Source organism: Centropristis striata, chromosome 12 (assembly GCF_030273125.1).
Source record: "Centropristis striata isolate RG_2023a ecotype Rhode Island chromosome 12, C.striata_1.0, whole genome shotgun sequence".
Lineage (NCBI taxonomy): Eukaryota > Metazoa > Chordata > Actinopteri > Perciformes > Serranidae > Centropristis > Centropristis striata.
This window is the reverse complement of record NC_081528.1, coordinates 36,786,029-36,813,705: the sequence shown is the minus strand read 5'-3', so window position 1 is coordinate 36,813,705 and position 27,677 is coordinate 36,786,029. Positions and strand designations below refer to the sequence as shown.

The 27,677-nt window shown below is 36.8% G+C and overlaps 1 protein-coding gene across 5 annotated transcripts in view; it reads left to right on the top strand.

Moving 5' to 3' along the window:
* The window catches only part of enox2 (ecto-NOX disulfide-thiol exchanger 2), a 273,688-nt gene extending 246,011 nt beyond the window's left edge, over nucleotides 1-27,677 (top strand). For all 5 annotated transcript variants that reach the window (XM_059346084.1, XM_059346082.1, XM_059346083.1 and 2 more), the window contains 5 exons: nucleotides 5,265-5,405; nucleotides 11,379-11,432; nucleotides 12,247-12,352; nucleotides 17,089-17,174; nucleotides 26,868-27,677. In XM_059346084.1, coding sequence (XP_059202067.1) covers nucleotides 5,265-5,405; nucleotides 11,379-11,432; nucleotides 12,247-12,352; nucleotides 17,089-17,174; nucleotides 26,868-26,999 — 519 coding nt within the window. In that variant the 3' untranslated portion in view covers nucleotides 27,000-27,677. The remainder of the gene's footprint in view (nucleotides 1-5,264; nucleotides 5,406-11,378; nucleotides 11,433-12,246; nucleotides 12,353-17,088; nucleotides 17,175-26,867) is intronic.

The window sequence follows — 27,677 nt, the reverse complement described above, 5'->3', positions numbered from 1 at the left end:
AACACAAGAAAATATAACAGTATAAACACAAAATTAATAAAATATGTTCAGGGAGGAAGAAACGTACGGTTAAATGGATCATTAAAAAAATATATATTTAAAAGTTTATAGCTTTTGCTAATTCTCAGCTCCCTAGTTTGGCTTTTAAATGCACAGTGTAACAAAAATATACAGCTTTTAGTATCATAAATCCACACTACAAACATGGAAATCCATTAAAATACAAATACAATAGTACACCAATATGACTTATAATGGGAACAGGTTTGGTTTGTTGATAGCAAAACGTCAGTGTTTTTATATAATATAATAATAATTATATATATAATATTTCTTCTATTATTATTTAAATATTTTATTTTTATTTGGAATTAATTTAATTAAGTATTAAGAAACTATTGTGAAAAAAACTCAAATATAATTGAAGTAATAATAAAATATAATTGCAATAAATAGATACATAAATAAATTATATTTTTTTCATATAAATGTATATTTTGTAAAGTAATTTTATTAATATATTTTTTACATAATGTAAAAATAAATGTAAGTACATCAAAATAAATAAGATTAACTGTTGTTAACAATAGTTCACCTCCACAAACATGTATACTCAAAATAATAAAATAAAAAATAATATATAAATGTCCAAAATAAATTCTATCAAATGTGTTTGTAGTGCACTGCAGGAACTTACTGAAAACTCTTCAACATACACTACTGGTCAAAAGTTTTAGAACACACCAACTTTTCCAGAATTTAATTGAAAATGATGCAGTTTAATGTCTCAGTGTACTCTGAAATTAATGCACATTTGCAACATTTAAAATTCTTTATTGAGCATGATAGTGTTTTGAAAGTAAAAAAAAAAGATTCAAAATCACATTTTATGTTGGACTAAAGGACTAAAAAAAGACACAAAATGACCAAAAAAAGACACAAAATGACCAAAAAAAGACATGAAAAGAATTCAAAAATGGACAAAATAGCCCAAGACTCCATAGAGTTAAGTTGTTAACCCATTTCTTGTTCCCTGAAAAAGGCCTACTTGTATAATTCTGAAATGTACATTATTTTCCAGTTTTGGTTAAGCTTACCTTTTTTTATTTACCTCTGGCAGTTCACCACTTACCTTTGGACCCTTTCAAGCTGTTCATTTGACTTGAACTGCTTGAAGTTCAATAAAAAACTTGGGGTGAAAAATTGGGGTGTTCTAAAACTTTTGACCGGTAGTGTATATTAGGCAAACTATATTCAACATATTCCTCAGTGAAAGTGCAGCGCTGTAAAGGATTAATAACGCAAAATAAAACAAGAGCATGATTGTGAAACGGAATGCGGCACAATCATTTTTTTATGTAGATTATCTTATTTTCTTAAATTGTTAGAAGCTAATACCGTAACAGACCCTTAGACCTTTAAAATCCAACTTTTCCAACACCAAAGAACGACTAAATTGACTTATTCTGGCATTTGTCAAGTGTCCGCACTTAGCTAGCTGTCACTAGTAATGGAAATTATGATCGATTCATGTTAAGAAGAAGAGAATCCATTAAGGCCCTGCTGCTCATTTCTACTTGCAGAGAGTAATTACCTTCCCAGCTTACGTCTCTCACGGTGTGTTTATGAAAAGATTAGGTGAATGGATTAAATGAATTGGAAGACACTGAAATTGGATCCCTCTCCTTGCCAGGGTCCACATGTAGTGTTGCAGTAGCACAAATTGCAATGAAATATTATCAGCATGTACCGGCAACCTGTTTCCTCATCTGTGAATGATAGTGCTTGTAACACAAAGGCACTTAATGTGTAGCCTTGCAGATGAAAATCCCCGGCTGTAAGGACCCCCTGCGTGCTGCGGACTCTTGTTTTGTTGAAATTAACGCAGCGGGAGGTGAATCTTTTTCATCTGTGTTTAGCAGATAACTTAGCTATCAAAGCTATCTCAAACACCAGTTCCTGTGTCACCCAGAGCAAGGATAAAGCTCCCAGTGAGGGTTAATTCTCTCATCATCTTTCTTCTTTATATGTAATTTGGGAATTTTGAGTGTTTTACAAGCAGAGGATTTGGCAAATTGCTCCTCTTGGACGCATTTGAACAGAATATAAAAATACAGAATACAATACAAGGATTGTTTTCTCTTTATTCACACCAATCTAATCTATCTATTAGACACCGTTTTATAGCATTTTGTATGAAATGTTCTTATTTACGATGTAGGGATTACATGCTAAATATTAATAAAACAAACAGGTGATTATTCCTCTGTTTCCACGGTTAGTTAGTTCAGTAGTTCTCAACCTTTTTGAGTCGCGACCCCCAATTTAACATGCATGTTGTTCGCGACCCCCGCTCACTGAACACAATCTCACACGCACAGTTCAGATCACCCATAAAAGACACAAAATGACCAAAAAACGACACAAAATGACCCAAAAAAGAAACAAAAAGACCAAAAAAAGACACAACATGACTAAAAATACACAAAATGATCAAAAAAAGGAAACAAAATGACCAAAAAAGACACAAATTGACCACAAAATGATCGAAAAAAGACACAAAATGACCAAAAAAGACACAAATTGACCATAAAATGATAAAAAAAAGACACAAAACAAAGACACAAAATGACCAAATAACACACAAAAGGACAATATGTCATTTCATCTGTGTTTAGCAGATAACTTAGCTATCAAAGCTATCTCAAACACCAGTTCCCGTGTCACCCAGAGCAAGGATAAAGCTCCCAGTGAGGGTTAATTCTCTCATCATCTTTCTTCTTTATATGTAATTTGGGAATTTTGAGTGTTTTACAAGCAGAGGATTTGGAAAATTGCTCCTCTTGGATGCATTCGAACAGAATATAAAAATACAGAATACAATACGAAGATTGTTTTCTCTTTATTCACACCAATCTAATCCATCTGTTAGACACCGTCTAATAGCATTTTTTATGAAATGTTCTAATTTACGATGTAGGGATTACATGCTAAATATTAATAAAACAAACGGGTGATTATTCCTCTGTTTCCACGGTTAGTTAGTTCAGGAGTTCTCAACCTTTTTGAGTCGCGACCCCCAATTTAACATGCATGTTGTTAGGCCCCCCACTCACTGAACACAATCTCACACGCACAGTTCAGATCACCCAAAAAAGAAACAAAATGACCAAAAAAAGGGAACAAAATGACCAAAAAAGACACAAAATGACCAGAAAAGGCACAAAATGACAAAAAAAAGACACAAAATGACCAAAAAAGACACAAAATGACCAAAAAAGACAAAAAATGCCCATAAAAGACACAAAATGACCATAAAACGACACAAAATGACCCAAAAAAGAAACTAAAAGACCAAAAAAAGACACAAAATGACTAAAAATACAAAAAATGATCAAAAAAAGGAAACAAAATGACCAAAAAAGACACAAATTGACCACAAAATGATCGAAAAAAGACACAAAATGACCAAAAAAAGACACAAATTGACCACAAAATGATAAAAAAAAAGACACAAAACAAAGACACAAAATGACCAAATAACACACAAAATGACAATATGTCATTTCATCTGTGTTTAGCAGATAACTTAGCTATCAAAGCTATCTCAAACACCAGTTCCTGTGTCACCCAGAGCAAGGATAAAGCTCCCAGTCAGGGTTAATTCTCTCATCATCTTTCTTCTTTATATGTAATTTGGGAATTTTGAGTGTTTTACAAGCGGAGGATTTGGAAAATTGCTCCTCTTGGACGCATTTGAACAGAATATAAAAATACAGAATACAATACAAAGATTGTTTTCTCTTTATTCACACCAATCTAATCCATCTGTTAGACACCGTCTAATAGCATTTTGTATGAAATGTTCTAATTTACGATGTAGGGATTACATGCTAAATATTAATAAAACAAACAGGTGATTATTCCTCTGTTTCCACGGTTGGTTAGTTCAGTAGTTCTCAACCTTTTTGAGTCACGACCCCCAATTTAACATGCATGTTGTCTCACTGAACAGAATCTCACACGCACAGTTCAGATCATACAAACTCAGTTGATACAACACATTTTGACAAAAAGTCACAAAATGTCTAAAAAAAGACACAAAATGGCCAGAAAAGACACAAAATGACCAAAAAAGACACAAAATGTCTTAAAAAAAGACACAAAATGAGTTGATACGACGAATTTTGGACAAATAATGAAGCAGACAACAACTAAAACATCTCTCTGTCTGTGCATTTATATATTTTTTTAATATTTTATTGTTACTTTTAATCTAAGTCCTTTGCTATCAGTTTAAAGGTCCATTCTGACCTCCTGAGTGTGTAACAGTCAGCTTCAAGCCAGAGACTCCTTGGAAAGTAACAACTTGCTACTTTGGGATTTGTCAGAAAAGACACAAAATTACCCCAAAAGAATCAAATTGACCACAAAATTACACAAAATTACATAAAAAGAAGCAAAAAAGGACTCAAATTGACCACAAAATGACAAAAAATTACCACAAAATGACCAAAAAATACACAAAATGACCCAAAAAAAAGACACAAAATGGCCAAAAAAGACACAAAATGACTAAAAAACACACACACAAAAAGACACAAAATGACTAAAAAACACACACAAAATGACCAACCCCAAAAAGAATCAAATTGACCACAAAATGACACAAAATTACCAAAAAAATACATAAAATGAAGCAAAAAAGGACTCAAATTGACCACAAATGACAAAAAATGACCACAAAATGACCAAAAAATACACAACATTACAAAAAAAAGACAGAAAATGGCCAAAAAAGACACACAATGACTAAAAAACACACACAAAAAAAGACACAAAATGACTAAAAAACACACACAAAATGACCAACCCCAAAAAGAATCAAATTGACCACAAAATAACGCAAAATTACCAAAAAATTACATAAAATGAAGCAAAAAAGGACTCAAATTGACCACAAATGACAAAAAATGACCACAAAATTACCAAAAAATACACAAAATGACCAAAAAAAAAGACACAAAATGGCCAAAAAAGACACAAAATGACTAAAAAACACACACAAAATTACCAAAAAGACTAAACCACATGAACACTTTAACACAGTGGAGACAGAGCTGACTTCCAAAATGATTTGGCGACCCCCAGAAATCATCTCACGACCCCAATTGGGGTCCCGACCCCAAGGTTGAGAATAGCTGAGTTAGTTCCCAGTAGCATTAGTGGCTAACAGTTATCCCGCTTTATTTTTTTTGTTGCAGCAACTTTTAAAAATGAGGGAAGAATTAAAGCAGCGAGACGCGGAGCTGGAGAAGAGTTTGGAGGACAAACAGCAGCTGAAGTCTCAAGTCCAGAGCCTGAAGGAAGGACTCCAGAACCTGCAGAACACACAAGTCATGCAGGTTGGTTTCACTGAAAACACACATCTCCGTCTGTTTACTTGTTGTTTTTTTGTTTGAGAGATAATTTCTGGTTGAGTCTCCTCGCTTGAAAGAGAAAAACTACCTAATTTGCACTTTAATAAGAAAGAAATTAGTTCAAGATGGTTCCAAACTCATGAAAGATGTTGCAAAAAATAAATAAACAGAAGGACGGAACGTGTTCGTTGCAGTTTTGGGTGTGGAGAAAATGGCTCAATAACCTGAACTAGTTTAAAACTTATTTCAAAGATCATCAGACATCCCCAAATAGCTATTTTGGGAACATCTTTATGATATCAACACTGCGGGAAAGGACCGACTGCAGAGAAACGGCCGATTCTTAACTTCAATCAGCGTTCTGCCATTCCCATTTTCCTCCCAGGGAGCTGAATTCATTCTTTTATAACACGCTGTATAATCTACTTTTTATTTCTAATTTCCCTCCCAAAAAAAATGTTAATAATGCAGCTTTGGAGCTTTAAGTGGCTCAGTAAGCCCCAGTTCCCTTCATTTAGTTTTTGTTAGAGTATAAAAATTCATCTCATAGAAAACATAGTCAACCAATAATCATTCTGAGGACTCTCTGCAGTCCTTTGTGTGCAGTCAACTTTATTTTTTCCCCTACTGTTTTTATTGTTTGTTGAAGTTTATTCTACATAAGTGAGAAACCTTTTATACAACCTTGATTACAAAGATAGGATGTTGTCTAAAACATCAACTAAACACAGATTTTTTGGAATCCGGGTTGTGGAAAGTTTAGCTTTTAAATGACTGGCTATATAAAGATTTGACATTAGAGCATAACAGTTACAAACACTATATAAAGCTTCCATACTTTATTCTTTAAGTCCACAAACTGTGCTTCTAAAAGTTGTATAAAATAAAAAAACCTGTAGCCAACTGGTTTCAGAGGTGGAAAGAGCCACTGCAAGCCTGAACTAAGCTCAAACTAAACCACAAGTGCAACAGCCAGCTGTAGTGGGAATTTAAGTCATAAATGTGCAAATATTACAAAAATACGCACAGTGGGCTCCACAGTAATGGTTGCCAATTTGAGATACGGGCAACCAGTTCAGGCCTTTAGTTGCCATCAGTTGCAACCACTTTTTAACATGCAAAAAAAGGCACAGCAAACAGAAAAACATTTTTAATATTTGTTGTGTTAGTGACATTTAGATATTGCTGAGGTTTAAGTTCTGTAAATATCAAATAATACTAAAACTACAAATCATTTTGTTCTGTTACTGGATCAAAGCTTGATTTTTGTCATGTCACATTTTCATTAAGACATCAATATCTAACTGCACAGTATCTTAATTACTCAGAATATAAGGTGTATTTTCAGTTTCGGCAACTAAAAGCTGATCCCCAAACTAGCAGCAACTTTTCAGAGGTAGTATTGATCCCTGCACAGTCAGAGAACATTATGCACAGAACCCCATTTCCAAAACAGTTTGGGACATTGTGAAAAACACAATGCAATGATTATTAAATCCTTTGCTACATGCATACAATTGGATACAGTACAAAGAAAAAACTTAAATATTTTCACGCATTCTGAATTTGATGCATTCTGTTTACCATAAACATTTTTCAACGTTTTTTGAATTATGTTTGTCGTCTAAAAAACATTCTTTATTATGAAAACCCTCCATTATTTCAAACAAACTACATGCATTTTCCTTCAAACGTGTGCTCCTCCACTAGACAGGATGTTTCTTTCCCCTTTTGTTATTTCGTCCACTCATCTGTTCTCACTGCAGCCACATAAAAAGAACCAGAAGGAATCCACTCGTTTCCTAACGGGAAACATATTGAGCATGGCTCACTGCAGTCAAATTGTTTCCTTACTTGTCTGCAGAAAAGATTTTATGTGACATCGACCACCAACAAGCCAATCATGTTCTCTCATTCCTGAACATTTTGTCCTTTGGGCTGCATCAGCAGCAGAAACCAAGAGATCACATTGATATTAATATGTACAATAGTGTTATCAGCACATAGGGAGATATATATATTTTTTTTTTTCATTTTATTAATTCTTCTTTTCGAACCGAAAAAAAAACAACAACATAGACTACAACAGCGTAGGCTAGATGCATATACATATTCATACACATACTCACATAGACACCATTAAACAGAGGTACATAAACATATAAACATTTACACAGTATATAAAGCCATATACATATACATGCATCTGCCCCGTTTAAGTAATAAGATAGAAATAAGAACCAGTTAACTTAATATTCAATACGCATTTCCTTATATCATTTTGGTTCGAAAAAAAAGGGAGTAGGCTGAAGTATAAAATACTTATCTAGGCCTCTCCCCTGATACTCAACACTTCAAAAATAAGAAATTGTATCTCTATATATAGCCACTTAATGTCAAATAAATATGTATTATTATTATGGATGGATGGATGGATGGATAGATGGATAGATGGATAGATGGATAGATAGATAGATAGATAGATAGATAGACTTTATTCATCCCAAGCTGGGAAATTACAGTGTAGCAGCAGCATTACACACATAGACATGACAACACAATTAAATAAAAAGAACAACCTAGGCATACTTCAAGCAATAAAATATAAAAATACAATAAAAAAATAAAGTGTCTAAAGAAGGAGTATGTATTAAGGAGTAGAATAGAATTCCAGTGCAGAATAAATATGAATATACAGTATAAAAATGTTGGTGCTATGAAACAAATAAGGTGCAATGAACAATTGGGGTCGGGACCCCAAGGTTGAGAATAGCTGAGTTAGTTCACAGTAGCATTAGTGGCTAACTGTTATGTAATATGTAAAATGTAACTGTAAAATGACCAAAAAAGAAACAAAATTACCAAAAAAGACACAAATTGACCACAAAATGATAAAAAAAAAGACACAAAATGACCAAAAAAGACACAAAATGACCAAAAAAGACATAAAATGACCAAAACAGACACAAATTGACCACAAAATGATCAAAAAAAAGACACAAAATGACCAAAAAAGACACAAAATGACCAAAAAAAGACACAAAATGACCAAAAAAAGACATAAAGAGAACAGTGTGCATAAAAAAAAATATTATCATTATTTATTTACTTATTTTCCTATTAGTCAACCATAGTATATCAAACAACTTAGATCTGAGAATTTCTATTACTCCCGCAAAGAAAACAAACGAACAAAAAAACAACAACAAACAAATCAAAACACTGAAGGCAGTTACAAGAACGTTACTGGTGGCGTCTCAGAGCTGTTACACAAGGCCACATCATCAGTTTGAGCCGCGCCTGCTCCATTATTTATCCATCAACCCAACATCCCATTTGTTATTTGACTGAATGAGTTGCTTACATCGAGGCATTTTTTTCCCACAACAAAACCCCATTTGCTATTGATTAGGAGCTTATTTACTGCAAGAGTATGCTGAGTAAATACAGCGCAGCAGCGTGATCTACAGCCTTATCAAACAATTTTAACTTCCAAGGGTCATTTTTCTCTGTTAGACGTGTCATGTTTGCTAATGTTTCAGGTGTTGTCCCGTAATTCCCAGTGTTGGAGCACTAATGTTTGTTAATGTTCCTTCTGGCTCGGTATAATGAGAGGAAGAACTGTCATTAAGATGAGCTTCAGGTTCAATCGCCTATTAAATTGGATAATAATACAAATGAGAGGCGCACAATCCACGGGGGGAGCTGCTCCGTGTGTTGGCCGACTGCAGGTTTCATATAGCAGTAGAGGTGAAGTGGTAATTTGCTAAAACATCTCTTCCTTCACATCAACCTGGAGTGACAGAGTTGTCAATAGCGCGTTAATGGTGATGAGTTTGATTATAAATGCGTCGCCACAACTGTGAGCCCGGGGAAATATGCTAATTATATTCCTGCATGTGGGCAAACATGAATCATGAGAGGCAGTCTCATTAATGGGAGAAGGAGAAATCAATTTTTGGGTGTTGGTTCCTCTGAAGATTAGCAGTCATTGTGAGGTTATCTGTCACGTTGAAGAGATCTCTTCATGCCGTCAGTTATCCTTCACCAGTCCCTGCTGTCACCAGGCTGTCTCCACACATTACTGGACCGGTGAGGTCATTGAGGTCATGCTACTATTACAGTCACAACCATTGTTCCATTAATATTTTAGGGCTGCCACTACTTATTATTCTCATTATTGAAGATCTGTTGATTATCTTTCTGACAAAATAAGTGCTTGAACAATTAAGAATTGTATTTATATAAAGTTGGGGGACTTTCAAGAGATGTACTAAAGGAAAAATCAATTAAAAGCTCATGGACTGTTTATAAGAATTGTATTTATATAAAGTTGGGGGACTTTCAAGAGATGTACTCAAAGAAAAATCAATTAAAAGCTCATGGACTGTTTATAAGAATTGTATTCATATAAAGCTGGGGGACTTTTAAGAGATTTACTCAAAGAAAAATCAATTAAAAGCTCATGGACTGTTTATAAGAATTGTATTTATATGAAGTTGGGAGACTTTTAAGAGATGTACTCAAAGAAAAATCAATTAAAAGCTCATGGACTGTTTATAAGAATTGTATTTATATAAAGTTGGGGGACTTTTAAGAGATGTACTCAAAGAAAAATCAATTAAAAGCTCATGGACTGTTTATAAGAATTGTATTTATATAAAGTTGGGGGACTTTTAAGAGATTTACTCAAAGAAAAATCAATTAAAAGCTCATGGACTGTTTATAACAATTGTATTTATATAAAGTTGGGGGACTTTTAAGAGATGTACTCAAAGAAAAATCAATTAAAAGCTCATGGACTATTTATAAGAATTGTATTTATATAAAGTTAGGGGACTTTCAAGAGATGTACTAAAAGAAAAATCAATTAAAAACTCATGGATTGTTTATAAGAATTGTATTTATATAAAGTTGGGGGACTTTCAAGAGATGCACTAAAAGAAAAATCAATTTAAAGCTCATGGACTGTTTATAAGAATTGTATTTATATAAAGTTGGGGGACTTTCAAGAGATGCACTAAAAGAAAAATCAATTAAAAACTCATGGACTGTTTATAAGAATTGTATTTATATAAAGTTGGGGGACTTTCAAGAGATGCACTAAAAGAAAAATCAATTAAAAGCTCATGGACTGTTTATAAGAATTGGATGCAGCCTCTGTGACATAAACCAACAGTTTGGACGACCATTTTGGAGCCTCAAGTTTGGCCATTTTGCCATCCTGTTGTTTTTGGACCATTAGTTAAAAGATTGGATCTGAAGAAGCCACAATATAGACGCCCACCTATACTGTCAAAGTGCACCTGGCTCCTAGCTTCACACTAGCTGCTAGCGAAAGTTAGCCTGTTTGCTTAAAATCTGGTAAAACTGGAATTTAATTTTAACTTTTCTTCAAAAGTGAACTGATGTTCATGTGGAAAAAAGGAAGTATATAAAGTAGTTTGTAAGTGAGCGGAACAGTGAAATGGATAAAGTGGTGTATAATAAATGGTTAAATCCAGCTTCAGCCGCTCTTGATAGTCATACAAAAGCTCCAGAACAAAGAGACGTCCTGCCTATTTAAGTGGTTGCAGTGAAGGGGTACTTAAGCCCACCATATAGTGCTATGGGCGTACTTGGAAGCAAAAAGGTTGACCGAACAATAGAGTAATTATCTTTGCACTAATATGTTCCCAGGAAATCAGAACTCACAAAGTGTTTCATTGTTACAAATTTAATAGCTGACTGTTCTGTGCCAGTTTTGACTCAAAAAGATGAATTATATCCATATGGAGTTGAGTATCTTTGCTTTCCTTGTTTGTTCAAAATCAGCAAATTTCTGGACATTACTCTAAAAATAAACAACGCCTGTATTTGCACACCATGCTGAGCGCATCCACGCACCCCCGTCTGTCTGCATTAGCGCTTAGCTTGTTTCTCTGTGGCTTTTTCTCATATGTTTCTAATGTGCCGCAGCTGGAGATGTCGCAAGATGACAGAGGCAGCGAGGAGTGCGCTAATCAAACCAGTGTAAGTGGAAAAGAGGTTGAGCCCTCCACACTGCTCTCCAGATATTGTTTTTTTGTCCTCATTCTCCCTCCTCCTTCTTCATCTTCCTCTGACTTCCTCTCTAACCTCTTCTGGTGACATGACAGATCATTAGAGGCCAGTCCAGTTCACTGCCACCGCGTTTGTCATTGAATAAATCACCCAGACACAACCGGGCTACGAAAAAAAAGGAGTCACAAAGTCAAAATGGCTCGCACATGTGCATATGTCTACTCATGCCCACACGCTGACACACACTCGCTGAGTGTTACAGATAGATTAAAAACAGAAAAGGGCCACCAGGCATCCCACACCATTAGTGGAAATAGTACACACAATACTATGTAGGACAACAAACAGACAAAAACTCCTCTGTTATTCCTCTGCCATTTTCTGCCACCTGTCAGAGATCTGAAGCAAACAGCTTGATCATCTCCCTTCCAACTCTCTCTCTCTCTCTTGTTCTTCTTCCACTCATCTCCTTTTGTGTGTGTGTGTGTGTGTGTCTGTGTGTGTGTGAGACACGCATTTCATCCCTCAATCAGAAATATAGCTTCTGGCAAAATATTCTCCCTCGCCTCATTATCCTCATCCTCATTGTCTCTCTGTATTAATGTGTTGGTGGTGAAACTTTCTGATGTGTTCATTCTTATTTGTGTTTGTCTTTTTTATCGTGTGCCATGCATCCGCTTAAGTTTAAGCTTGTTTACTTCCGATCAGCCACAGTCAAACGACGGCTGCAAGCTGATCCATGTAATGTAACTGTGTGTGTGTGTGTGTGTGTGTGTGTGTGCAGGAAGCTGCAGTGTTAACAGTGGTGTCCTGCAGTCAGGAGAAGGAAGGTCCTACGGAGAAGAACCCACCCAGTCCTGTCCACTCCGAGAGGGAAGCTCTGCTAGTCGGTACGTTGGCATTCATCTGACTCGAGCATTGCTCATATTAATCTATTTGCATGGGACTAGTGTAACCTGGGCAGTGGTGGAAAAGTATTCAGATCCCTTACTTAACCCTTTAAATTTACTAGATTAAAGTGGCAAATCTACAAGAAAAAAAGTCGCAGATTTAAGAGATTTAAAGTGGCAAATCTGCGCGAAAAAAGTCGCAGATTTACAAGAAAAAAGTGGGAAAAAAGCAACTTTTTTCTCCCAGATTCACCACTTTAAATCTCATAAATCTGCACATTTTTTTCTCGTAGATTTGCCACTTTAATCTCGTAAACTTTTTTTTCAAAATATTATTTTCATATGGGTTTTTTTACACATTCTGGCTGAATGTAATATCCTCCAATATTCTTCATAATATCTCACTTATTACAAAATACTAGAACCATGCAAATAGGGCTTTGGACTTAAATGTTGTATTTGCTGTATTTTTACACAGTAGCAGTAGGAATTGCATACAAGCAAGCACACATGTATTATTATTATTATTATTATTATTATTAATGTGCATTTTTTTGGGATACACATTTTCAGGTTTTCCGCAAGTTTTCTGTGTGTCTCGTACTAATTTAATTAATTGCATTGCAATAACATTTGTTTGGGAGCTGCACCCCAGAAGCAGAGTATGAAACTAAACATTTAGTTTGAGAAACTGAACAGATAAGTACCAAAAGTAAGCGCATTGTAAGTTTGATCACCTGAGGAAATCTAAAAGGAAAAAGTCTTTATACCTTTTCCAAATGGCCACGGTGCTCCTGGCTGCCTCCAGGCTGCACCCCACTGCCTCCCTCATCTCTCTCAGAGAATTAAGGTGCTTTCAGACAACAAGCCTCAATCTTGAATCAGCTGCAGCAGAGCGCAACGCCACCGCCGAGGCCCCCGGCTACCTCTGATCCCACCAGTCTGAGCACCACAGGTGGCTGCTGCCCACCTCTTGTATTCACATCATGCAGATAAATTATGTCGGTCTGGGAAAAGTAAAATCAGAGATTTGTTTGCAAAAGTTTCATAGTTTCAAAGTAATAGTTGAAAATATATGAAAAGACTGTGAACTATATAGAACAGAATTTTGGAGTTAGACCATTAACCCTTTATCAGGCAAATAACTATATTTGGTAACTTCAGGTAATATTTCGAGAAAAAAGTTGCAAATTTACTAGATTAAAGTGGTAAATCTACAAGAAAAATAGTCGCAGATTTAAGAGATTTAAAGTGGTAAATCTGTGCTAAAAAAGTCACAGATGTAAGAGATTTAAAGTGGCAAATCTGTGCGAAAAAAGTCGCAGATTTACGGGGAAAAAGTGGGAAAAAAAGCAACTTTTTTCTCCCAGATTCACCACTTTTTAATCTTATAAATCTGCACATTTTTTTCTCGTAGATTTGCCACTTTAATCTCGTAAACTATTTCTCAAAATATTATTTTCATATGGGTTTTTTTACACATTCTGGCTGTATGTAATATCCTCCAATATTCTATGGTATAAATACTGCTATTATTTGTCATTTTTATGTTATTTATATGTCTTACTTTATAAATACAGTAATTACTGTTGTTATTCAGGGAACTCGGAGTAGAATCATCTCCGGTGTTGTTTCCCTCGCTGTGGTTGTACAGGTCATACAGCTGGCGGCATTGCCACGTTAAAAGAGTTGAAGTGTTGAACCTCTGTCTTCTTGCTGCTGCTGCCGTTTTGAAAACATTGGGAGGCGGCAACCTCTCGCCGTCTCAAAGCAGGCTCCCCTCAGCATTCAGGGTGTTGCACTTTCACAGAAAAAGTGACAGAAGTAGTTGTGAAAAAAGAGAGCTTGAGAGGTACAAACCCTTCCTACTTTAAATCACTTGCATACCTGAATGCATAAAGCAGGGATTATTGTACGATGGTCTGTTGTAAATGGTTCGAAAATTGAATCATCTATTTTAAGTATCCAGAGGCCTCAAGCTTGGTGCATAAATAATAAAATAAATAAAGGCAAGGCAAGGCAAGTTTATTTGTATAGCGCAATTCAACACAAGGTAATTCAAAGTGCTTTACATACACATTAAAAACAGCAAGACACAATTGAAAACAGTAAAAACAGTCAATTAAAACAGGGAAATAGAAATAAAAAAATTAAATATGATAAAATAAGATACAGCAGGATAAAAAAAAGAGATAAAATAATAAAAAGCATAAGTCAAACATTGTGTAGTTAAAAAGTAAGGGCAGTAGAGTAGAGCAGATAAGTGTTAAAGTTAAGAGTACGCTTCAGTAAACTATAGTGTTTTCAGTCCTGATTTAAAGGAGCTGAGCGTTTGGGCAGACCTCAGATCTACAGGTAGTTTAAATAAAGTTACAATTAAGTAATCGACACACCACAAACCTGCGGTCAGAAGGTTTTCCAGCATTTTAGTTGATTTCTGGGGCTGCAGGCGTTGTACTTGATGGATATATGAAGATAATACAGTGTTCACAGAATGGTGGGGAAGCAGGTTCAGAAGGGGCTTACAGCTGAGATTTGCCAAGGGCGCTCCAGCAGGTTACCCTGGCATTGTTGAAAACTGGCAGCAGGTGTGAAAGCTGTAAAAACTCAGGCTGACATTCTTTTGGTGCCTTCAGTGGCAGCACAAAGCACAAATACATCCAGTAGAAAAACTCAAACACAGATTTGCTCTAGCTGCTTCAATTTAAGGTGAAATTCCATTTGCTGCTGCTGAGACTGAACTACAAATTGTCATGACACTGTAAAGCACAGGCTTGGGATTCCCATCAGACTCAGAAAAATGTAATAGTCAAGTTTACGTTTATCCCAGGTTGTAAGACTCAAAGGAGAACACAAAGGTGGAAATGTTGTGTGAAAAGGGGAACAATTTGAGTTTCTACTGTCCCGATCCGATTCTAATATCTCTGCAGAGTGCACACAGGTTCACTAAAACTATGAAAATTAATCCGATGTATTATGCTTGACAACTAAATAGCTCTGCAACATATTAAAATGCCTGCGTCCACGCTGTTCCCCAAAGTTTTGAATGATATAGACAAAATGACATAGTATAAAAAAATAAACCCCTTTTTGTAATCTTTTTGGGTTTTTCGCTGCAGCAAGGGAATTTCTCTCTCCTTTTAAAAGTATGTTGCTTTGCTGCAGCCTTTGCCTGAGTAACCTGAATTAACTGTATCCCCTAAGTTATTCCATTTAGTAAAGCACGGATGAAATTAATAAATGAACCTACTCTTATTGGCTTTTTGCTCTCTGGGATTTTGATGCACTTACAGTCGTTGTCGGCATCACACGAGATCAGAGATGCAAGAGACTCAAACTGAGCAGAAATTAAACACGTACACTTAAATGAGGTAAATGATGAACATATGCAGTGTCATACTGCATTTTGCTGTGGATTATGGAGTCTAGTGTTCACATGTTGAGCAGAGTTACAGAGTTGAAAAGCTGGTGTTAAACAAAGTATCAGTGTAGCTTAGTAGCCAATACCCATCAGTTAGTAGTAGTCTTAATAGTCTTTAAGATAAAGATATCCCTACAATTCATTGATAATGAATATCAGCCTCAGTATGAGCTCTAATAAAAAATAAAATAATAGTAGAATAAAATATATTCTGGCAATCTGCAAACGTCTGTATTATTAGTTGGAGAACATGGTTATTGGCACTTTCAAGACAAATAAACACAAACAGCAAAGCCTTTCCAGTGGGTGGTTTCGTGCAAATAAATCAACATTAATTTTCTACTTATATATTGTATCTGAATGGACCATCAGACTCAAGAACACAATCTCACACACACAGTTCAGATCACCCAAAAAAAGGAAACAAAATGACCAAAAAGACACAAAATGACCAAAAAGACACAAAATGACCCAAAAAAGAAACAAAATGACCAAAAAAGATACAAAATGACCAAAAAGACACAAAATGACCCAAAAAAGAAACAAAATTACCAAAAAAAGACACAAAATGACCCAAAAAAGGAAACAAAATGATCAAAAAAGACACAAAATGACCAAAAAACACACAAAATGAGTATATAAAGACACAAATTGACCACAAAATGATCAAAAAAGACACAAAATGACCAAAAAAAACACAAAATGACCAGAAAAGAAACAAAATGACCCAAAAATATATATTGTATCTGAATGGACCATCAGAGTCCCAGCCAGACTTTTATTCAGTGTCAACAGAGCTGCTTCTGACCTGCAGGTGGAAAAAATGAAGTCTTGAAGCAGTAATTTCCTCTCGAAAGTCTCAAGTGATTGTGATTTTGTTGCTAAAGTGTTTGAGCCTGTTGAAAGTTTTGTGACTTTAGCATTGTGTGTGTTTGTTTCAGCTGTTGGTCCCTTACTGCTTTATAGGTGGTTAGTAAGCAGAGGTGGAGGATTATCTCTCTCCTGGTCCTGTCTGTTTGTGATAGCAGATGGTTTGTTTGAGCTGGGGGAGAGTCTGGCTTTGATGAGAGACAACGGCATCAAAGCTGTCATTAAACACTCCCTCTAATCTGGAGCCACAATATACAAGAGCCTCTTAACAGTACTGGGACTCTGGGAGAAGCCACTCGAAGCTGCTGGTAGACTCAGGCAGAGCGGAGAAGAAGAACTAACATCCTTTGGCAGTTTGTCAATTTTTTGACATGTGACAGAAGCTGGAAGTATGTGACACGTCTCTGCTTTAACATCTTTGCATGACTTGTTTGTTCTACCTCAGGGATCATTTCCACGTTCCTGCACGTCCACCCGTTTGGAGCCAGCATCGAGTACATCTGTTCCTACCTGCAGCGTTTGGACACCAAGGTAACAAGCATGCACGAATCAAAACTGTGGAGTAGCCTAGCAGAGCTTTAATTTGTCACATGACCTCCAGGAGGCCATGTTGAAACCCTATTTTGCAAAGGAAACAGCTTTGCGCCACAAAAAAAACAAAATAAAAAAACCCCAAATGTAATTTCCTGGCCCTTTTTCCATCTGGAAAAAAAAAATCTACTCCTACTTATAGGGGAGCAAACCTTCATATTTTGATAGTTTCATACACAAGACAATGATTTCAATGGGTCGTTGGTTCAATGTTTCCTACAGGCAACATTCAGACAAGAAACCAGTTTAAAAAAGTTCCTTTTATAATGTTTTTAAATTTAAATTTTAAATTTCACAAATCTGTTGAAGCTACTGAAGCCTTTACAGATGTTAAATAAATGTTAAAATTAATTTTAAAAACTTTTTCACTTGTGCACCATTATGGTAAAATGTTGAAAATTAAAAAAAATAAAAAACTGCATTTTGCTGTGGTTTATGGCAGTAGTTCTCAACCTTTTTGAGTCGCGACCCCCAATTTAACATGCATGTTGTCCGTGACCTCCGCTCACTGAACACAATCTCACACGCACAGTTCAGATCACCCAAAATGACCAAAGAAAGGAAACAAAATGACCAAAAAAGACACAAATTGACCACAAAATGACTAAAAAAAGATACAAATTGACCAAAAAAAAACACAAAAAGAAAGAAAAGAAACAAAATGACCCAAAAAAGAAACAAAATGACCCAAAAAGAAAGAAAAGAACCAAAAAAAACCACAAAATGATCAAAAAAGACACAAAATGATCAAAAAAAGACACAAAATGACCAAAAAACAAACACAAAATGACCAAAAAAGACATTAAGTGACCAAAAACACATGAACACTTTAACACAGTGGAGACAGAGCTGACACCAAGGTAACACACCAATCCAACCTGTGGAGTAGCCTAGCAGAGATCCTCACTAACACACCAGATTAGAGACTCCCATCCAGACTCTGGTTCAGCCCCCCCTACAGGGCTGACATATGGGCTCGTTGTGTGCCAGGGTCCTGCTGAGCAGCAGAGACACGGCCCCTCAATGCAAGCAGTGCTCCTTAATGATTTTCCAGCCCTTTACACAGAAATGAGTGTCTTTTGGAGGAGATGCCTTCAGGTGAGACTGAAGCACTTAAAAGGAAAAGTTTGACATTTTGGAAAGCAGTATTGATCAAATCTTCCTGAGTGCACGGCCGGACAAATTGGATGTCGAAAACATTCCACCGAGCCTGAAAAAACACTTAATGTCTGTACAATACATTGCAGAATTGCAGAGTATAAGCTCGACCATGGCTAACACTGTTAAAAGGGTCCTGTAATGCACATTTTCAGGTTGTATTTTGGGGTTTCTACCAGAAAATGTTTACATGCTTTAATGTTAAAAAATATATATATTTTTACGTATATTTTACGTTTTAGCACCTGTCTCTGTTTATTGGATTTTACATTTTTATAAAACATACAAACAATACTGTTCCATACACCAGTAATTGCAAGTAGCAATTGCACCTAGCCCCAAGAAATTGGCAAATATAGTTGAAAAGTAAAGGTAAACAAACAAAGGAAAAACAAAAAAAGATGGGTTGGGATAAAAGAATAGATAAAATGATAAAATAAATAATAATAAAAATAAGTAAATTAATAAACAAATAAAAAAATAGATAAATAAAACCAATAAGAAATAACAAATACCTAACTAATTATACATACATATACATATTTAATTTAAAAAAATTGTGGTAAAAAAACGGGTAACAAAAAATAAGTAAGTACAGGTGTTCGGCAGGGGGTGGGGGTCCTCCCCGAAGAAAATATTACATTTTCAATTCAACATTATTATTATTATTATAACCAAATTACTATATCTGTGTACAAAAATGATATGCTGCTACTTGCCCCTGTCTCCTGCCCTATAGGGACCACAATGGAAATAAGCCTTAGGGCTTTATTGTGTCATCCCTGACTATTTTTATATTTTTATTTATTTTTATAACGTATGGCACAGGTTGCTGTTTCATATTTTTGTATCAGAAATGGTCAAATAAAATCAATTAATCAATCAAAAGATAGACAAGCGAGAGCAGATAATAGATTAGAACACCACAAAAGCTTAAATAATAAAATTGCTCAAGAAGTCCACTAGGGACCAACTACAATAATAAGATCTGCAATAAGTCATTAAGTTTTGATGCTCTTCACATTGGTTTTACATTCATTGGACTAAGTTATAGCTATGTATTGATTATGCATTAATAGTGTTTCTGCCTTCTCAGCCAAGAAAAGATGTTTAGATAAAGTATTTTTCTTGAAAAATTGATTTGAAACTGGATTTGAAGATCCAGTCGCGTTGTATTCGAAAACACAAAACGGCACATCACAAACAATCAGAGATCTGTAAATATATACGTTCAGTTGAAACTAGAATCCAAAACATTACAAACATTTTGTTTTGGAGAAAACTTTGGGGAGAGTTTCTCTCACTTTTCTATCCCAAACAGTCCCAGCTCTACGTCTGGTAATACCTGGCTAGTTGTGTGATTTCCCTGGATGCTGGGTCGTATTAAAACTAAGTCCTTCATTCTGACACTTAAAGCCAAACACCGCCTTTAGTTCCCACTCTGTCTGGCGACCCGCAGCTCTTTTATCCCCATCTTTCTCAGGAAGCATTTTAGACATATTATCGCTCTTCACTGCCACTTACACAGGCCATTCAAAAGGCAAACTTTCAATGTCACCTCCAAAAGGAAACATGAAGATTTATGGCCATTTCTGCTCTCCTCCCCGACAAGGAGACCTTCAGGAAAAATGGCAGATGTCGCCGTTCCATTTAGAGTCGCAGTAAGCGGCCAAACAAAAGATTAAACGTCCACGGCAAAACCCTCTCATCTAAGGCTCCGTTTACACGAGGACGGTCTGAACAGAAGACGCAAAAGTGGCGTCGCGTCTTCACTTTTTATTCCTCGTTTAGACGAGCGTTTTTGGGAGGAAATCTGCTGCATACGGTGACGCAAAAGTGTGTGAAATTGGATTGTATGCAGCCAGGCGGCATCACTTAAAGCCATAAGAGCATCTTTGGGCATGCAGAAGTTTTCACGCCACACATTTCCATCAGCTACTCCTTCCACAAAGTTCTCCTCCATCACTAGATCTCCCAGGTCTCGTTCACAGCCGTCTGGCTCCTCCCACCAATCGCTGCATCCAGAATGTGATGGAGGTAATTCCAGATCCTTCTCTGTTCACTAATACTATCTGTACATATCCTGGACATTTGGTGGAAAGACTCCTGTAAGTTTATTAGAGCTGCCAGAGCAGCTTGAAGGTCCCACCATGGAAATAATCCCACGTTTCTTTATTTCCTGTCCTGGAGCATGTATGTGACGTAAACACATACGTGACGTGAGCAGATCAGATCAGAGTTTTGTGTCTTCTTTTGATCATTTTGTGTGTGTTTTTTTGGTCATTTTGTGTGTTTTTTGGTCATTTTCTGTGTTTTTTTGGTCATTTTCTGTCTTTTTTGGTCATTTTCTGTCTTTTTTTTGTCACTTTCTGTCTTTTTTTTGTCATTTTATGTCTTTTTTTGGTCATTTTATGTCTTTTTTTGTCATTTTGTGTCTTTTTTTTGTCATGTTGTGTGTTTTTTTTGGTCAGATCAGATCAGAGTTTTGTGTCTTGTCAGTGTAGACGACACGCTATGGAGAAGCGTATTTAACTTTTCCACTTTGGAGGGTGTTTTCAGATTTTTGCGTTTTTAAGCCCCAAAAACACCGTCACCGTCTAAACGAAAGGCACTTCCGATAAAATATTTTGTCGTTTTTATCCGCGACCGTCCTCGTGTAAACGGGGCCTTAAACTGCTCAAACTTATTCATTATTTGGAAGAATGAATATGTCAGAAAAACTTTGTCTCTCCATTGCCCCAAGAAATGACTGTTCTCTGTAGCAACTCTTTGAATATGCTCATCACCGCCCTGACTCATTCTCACACACGCAAAGAAAAGAGTGTGACGGTCTCCTCTCATGCCTTTTGGGTCTTTTGTTTAGTGTATCTGTGTGTGTTCATGTGTAAGTACGGGTGTGTGTGTGTGTGAGATCGCCCACGCTTGTCTGTCTGTGTGCGTATGAGTTTGTGCCTGTGCATCTGTTGTTCCCACACCGACTCTCCGCTACACACATCAAGCAGCCCACAGAGTTCTGTCAATATCACTGACTAGACTCTCCAACAACAAGCCCGATCCTCTCTGCTTATCTACAGGCTCCACACACAGCTCCATTGTCTGTGATGTCACACCAGTCCCTATCTCCATGATGGACCCTAATGCATCCTGACATCAGCACGGGGCCAGAACAATCTAGTTATTAATGCAAGACAGTCAGTGTGGGTCGTCCACAGCCGCTCGTGCGGTGGATTTTTGGCAGCGCCGCCTCAGGATTTCACTTGACTGATGATCCTCGGCCCACCCGAGTGCTACCAGCCAGATTTCGCTTAGTCAGGTGGCTGCTATGCCGTCATGCAGACGCTAGAAATTTACTTGCACTGTTCTCTGATTGCACTAGAGTGTGAGTGGAGAGGAGGTGTGGAGTGTGTAAAATAAGTGTGGATGTGTGAGCAATGTCTGAAGTTAACTCATTGGTTGTGTTACATCCACTGACTAAACCCAGCCAGCAGACAATAACACAACAATCAGAAAATTAAACAAAGTCAAAAATGATGTAAAGTATTTTTCTTGAAAAATTGATTTGAAACTGGATTTGAATTTGACAACATGGTATCCGGTCGCGTTGTATTCGAAACAATCAGAGATCTGTAAATATACGTTCAGTTGAAACTAGAAACATTTCAAATATTTTGTTTTGGAGAAAACTTTGGGGAGAGTTTCTCTCACTTTTCTATCCCAAACAGTCCCAGCTCTACATCTGGTAATACCTGGCTAGTTGTGAGATTTCCCTGGATGCTGGCTCGTATTAAAACTAAGTCCTCCATTCTGACACTTAAAGCCAAACATTCATTCATTCATTCATTACCATTAACCGCTTATCCGCAATCGGGTCGCGGGGGGCTGGAGCCTATCCCAGCTGTCATTGGGCGAGAGGCGGGGTACACCCTGGACAGGACGCCAGACTATCGCAGGGCTAAAGCCAAACAAATGATGATTTATTTTACAATAACCAAACAAAGACACACTAAGGTGGGGGAGGATGGGACAAGTGATTGTGCCAAAAGAAAGTTGAAACAAATATAACAAAAGAAGGCCGATCTAAACTAGCTGTGAGGAAAAACAAACAAACAAAAGGCCGAACTAACTTATCTACAAAAAAGGCTTTCAGAACAATACAGGGGTGGCACAACCAATAAACTAATGGAGTAACAGAGAATAACCTACGTGATGCAAAATGTACAGGGTACCCCCAACCAAGGTTATTATAGTTAACGAAAACTAACGAAATAACGAAAACTAGAATTGAAAAAACATTTTCGTTAACTGAAATAAAAACAGGATTTTTTTATAAAACGATAACTAACTGAAACTGTATTGTGTGGTTACAAAACTAACTAAAACTAACTAAAATTATAGTGAAAATGTCCTTAGTTTTCGTCTTTGTCAACTTTTTTCATACATAAACCTTTTTGGTTGATATGAAATCTATTTCATCTATCTGGTTTTATGACTTAGTAAATTTATTGGGGCTGAGATGGATCAGACAAAGGAAATGAAGGAAACATTTATTGTGACCTTATTGAATCTGGCACCCAAAAAATACCCCATTACAAAACAACTAAAACTAACACTAAAACTAATAAAAACTAAACTAAAACTAAGCATTTTCCAAAAAATAAAACAAATCAAAACTAGCAAACTCACTCTAAAAACTAATTAAAACTAACTGAATTTGAAAACAAAAATTGACAACGAAATTAAAACTAAAACTAATGAAAAATCCAAAATTATTATAACCTTGCCCCCAACTTACCTAGTCCCAACCTCCCACCACACAAACCAATTTTCTTAAGCAAAGTCAGCAAATGCATTGGAAAACCAAGAGAGAATGAAGGCCCAAGATGTCCTCCATTTAAAAGGGTCTCTTCCATTATGATTGGCCAGCTGGGGATGCAGGGAGCCAATAGGAGCACAGCCTGGTTCCACAGGTAGCAGCTCATCAGTAATCACCTGCAGGTTGTCATCAATCACTGACAGTCTGTGCAGGAATCACCTGAAAACAGGAAAAGGAGGGAGGAGAAACACAAAAACACACACATTGCTGCCTGACACGTAACAGGTTGACTTGGCAAGGGCCGGGCCTGTTTATAACTGCAAAAACATGAATAAGCATTTTTCATGGTGACATGCCCTCCTAACTAGTTTCTGTCAAAAAAAAAAGTGTTTAAAAATTAAGAAGGAGAATAGGTGCAAGGCTTTCTGCACAGTGACTGCATTTATTATTTAAAGGCCCCCTTTTCTCAAAAATGTGTTTTTCCTCATATTTATGTCTCCTAAAACGTCTGACCTTGACTAAATTGACTTGTATCTGTGCAGTTTGTCACCTGAGAAGTGTTTTCACATTCCTCTACTGCAGGTGGAGATATGTGTGTACTTCCCGAAAATCTGAGATTCAAACTCAGCCAGGCAAACTAGATTTACATTAAAGGTTGGAAAGCTCTAAAAGAAACCAGAAACCTCCAGCACAGAGTGGACTTGTCAGTACAGAGAGACAAACACATTTCAGCATCATAGCAGACAATATTTTATATTTCACAACCACTGTCAGTCACTGCCAGTTACAAGCTAACAAGCTAACAAACAACATAAAAGATGTAAACTATTCTTATATTCTGATGCAGCTGCTCGCCACAGATTCTGAGAGTCTGGAGGGTCCAACATGTGGCTGAATCTCTCCAATGTTGCCATTTTAATGTGCAGTGCAGTAACATCCATTACTGTATTCTTGTTATGTTTTACCTCACAAAAAAATAGCCGTTTTGTTACTGTTTCCATGGTGACACACAGCTGATTTCACGGCATCCTCACGAAAAATTATTTTGTTTTGCTCTGTTGAATTGGAGTTTAACTTGCCTATATTGCTTCAAAGAAAAGCTGTTTTGCAGTGTGTTAACATTAATGTGATTTTTAGGTATAGCAGATTTTACATTACAGATACAGAAACACCCCCAGACACACAATAATCTAATACTCACACATAATAATGTGGTTCTATTCAAAATAAATTGTCCCCATTTGGGCCTTGATACAGCTTAGCAATGTGAGACTTTCAGCACCAGAACAGCTTCCGGGTGGAAAATATTCACCCGAAATGGTCAAATTAGTTTGGGTTTGGTATATCCGTGTTCAGGAAAACAAATGGTTCCAATTATTTTAAATACAGTGTATCTAACACACCCAGAGCCCAAGTTGTGGCAAAATAGTTTTTGGAGAATCTATACTGCCTTTTTCCTTGGTATGGTGCCACGTTTTTGGTAAGTAATACAAAGCAAGAATACAGTAACTGCAAAATAGGGTTAAAATATAAAATAAAATATGAGGATTGATATGTACAAAGAATAAGATAATATAAAGTAACAAAACAGCCACATGTCCAATAATCTACCTACAACTACTGAGGCTGGATTACAGGAGAACTTTAAAGTCATTTTTCTCAGTTCTAACCCTAAAAACGACTGTCCTGCAAGTCTGTACAGCAAATAGTTTGTGAGTCATGAATGAGGTGTGGCTAAAATAAGGGGGGCGGGGAAAATAATCTGTTATAAACAAGGAACTCTGCTGAGTGCAATGATGCCTCCCATAAGAGTCTATGACAAAAGGAGTCTGTCCATGGTACGTGAATCCACTTAGAAGTGAAGCACCTTCTTGTTTCAGTTCACTCCCACTGCTGCAGCCCTTGTAAGGAAACTGGCATGAACAGTTAATCAGCTTTTCTTTGGCTCATGATCAACCGTTCCACAAATCACGTGGAAGTGTCTGAATTAATTTGGAAGTAATGCACCATTTTACAGTCTGACACTCCCATCGCTACGTCTCCTTTGTAGCCAGTCGGGATGATCACAAACACACACATTACCTCCATGCCAAACTTTAGCCTCCGAAGGTAAAACTAAAGTTAGAGAGCCAAAATCACATTTGTGACTCAGCAAAAAAGAATTGTATGCCTTGTCTTAACACACACACATTTTTAAGGTACACTGTAAAACCCGATGCTGCTTGTTTGTGATTATAATTCATTTTTCCTTTTCAATAAAACAAAGATTTGTGCAAAAAGTCATTTTAACTTAAAATACTGAGTCAAATAGCAAGATTAATTTGAGTTAACTCCATTGTCTTCGTTGTCTTAACATAAGATTCATTCGCAGCACGAACAATCAAATATTTTAGTTGAAACAACAAGTTGGTTTTACAGTGTAGGAGAGCTTGAAATGTTGACATGGATCCCTGCCAGCATGGGCTGTAGTCTTGATCACAGAGGTTTAGTTGGAGCCTTTCAGCCAGTCAACACATTTTATTGGATGCTGTTTTAAGATTTCTTTCAATCCCAGGAAGTGTTCAGTCGCTGGAGTTCAACATCCACATCACCACCGCTACAAAAGTTCCTCAAAGTCCATTAAAATATGATGGTCCATTGTGTCAAAACACAACCTTTAAGGTTCAGGGATGATTAAGATTAAATGAAACGCTGCATTGACAGCCAGTCACTGGTGACCAGAGCAGTGTCTGTGTTTCTCACAGATTTGATCGGCATTCATACAGAATCAAGTTTGAGAATTCTTTTTGCAAACTCTCGGATAAAACAGTAACTCTGAAATGGATCTGTAATGACTGTTGGTGTTTGACTGTGTGCAGTCTTTCTTAACCCATTAAGGCCTAAAGCGCCTGGAAAAAAATGCCTGTAAAACCTCTGGGCGATTTTCAAATGACCCCCTAAAACCTGAAGTTTTTCTGGAAATTCAACACCTACTAAATAATAGATTTTTCAGCCTCTGTAGCAGATAAAAATTAATTTCAAAAAGTATTTGAGAGCTTATACCCGTGGCTTTCATACGAAGTTGAGTTTATTTGTCCAAACCTTCAATACATTTTTTTTTAAAATCAACAAACTCAGCAAATGTTACATTTGTCTGAATAAAAAATCCTATGCATAATACTAATACATGCCCATTAGCAAGATGCTAACATGATATGACCACTGGAAGAAATAGACATAGTTCTCATTAGCCTACTGTAATAAAAAAATATATATATATCATAATAATAATAAATAATAATACATTTTATATATTGCACTTTTCAGGGTACTCAACGCCGCATAAAGTAATGTCACTTCCTGCTGAGCTCCTCCGCTATAGCCGTCTTCCTCCATGATTTATAAGTTCTGGAAAAGTCCAATGTTGCATTGCGACACTCCCGCATGTATTCTGATCATGTTCTGATGCATTTCATTGGCCAAGAGACCGAAAATAGGTGGAAAAAAATACAAATACTACAAAATGACATATCCGCTGTCCCGGCCTTAATGGTAGAGTGACGCAACAGCGCTCCCGGTTTTAATGGTAGAAATGCGATAATGCTTTCCCGGCGTCAATGGGTTAATGCACATGGACTTGTTTTTTGGTCTAACTCTGGTCTGATGTGTGTGTCTTTGTGCAGATTAACACCAGTGAGGTGGAGGCTCTTCTCTCCCGGCTGCCCTGCACCTTCAGACAGGAGCTGACCGGCGTCGGAGCCAGTCTGGAGAAACGCTGGAACTTCTGCGGCTTCCAGGGCATCAAGAGCACATAGGACTCTATGGGGACACTACTGGGACATGACAGAGACGACAGGCAGACGAGACAACATAGAGACACTGTAGAGATGTGAAACACGCAGTATAAAGCCCACCAATATCAAAGACGGTGGACTGTACAAGGATACAGAAGACTGAGCACAGATCTCAGATCAGGAGGGAATGTTACAGGAGGATTTCAGGGACTCTGTAGGTGGCAGAGACGTTAAAAAAAATGCAGCATTTCCGTGGATCCAGGAGTGTTGACACCAAACCACGAGCAACAAAGTCTTCATGAACTTGAACTTTCTCCGTGTCTGCAAAATATTTTGACAAAACGACTCTCAGCGAGTCGCAGAAGACCACAGATTCCTACAGTCACTGGATTATTATGTAGTTATCGCCCACATGGGCCGGGCATTGTGCTTTCTGAGCCTGCAGGTGGCTCTGTATGGTGTCAGTGTGAGGAGGACTACAGGGCTACCCACGGAGGTCATCAGGGGCTAACTGAACGCTTAAAGCCTCCGAACCCTCCGGCCTCCCTCTCTTCTCTTTTTGCTGTTCCTGGTTTGTAAAATAGATCAAAAATGGATATATTTCTTCATTTTCTGTAAAGGCTGTTAACAGTTGCATAGAATCATTTGTTGTAATACACTGTAAATGCTTGGATGATATTTTTGATTATAAAAAGTTTG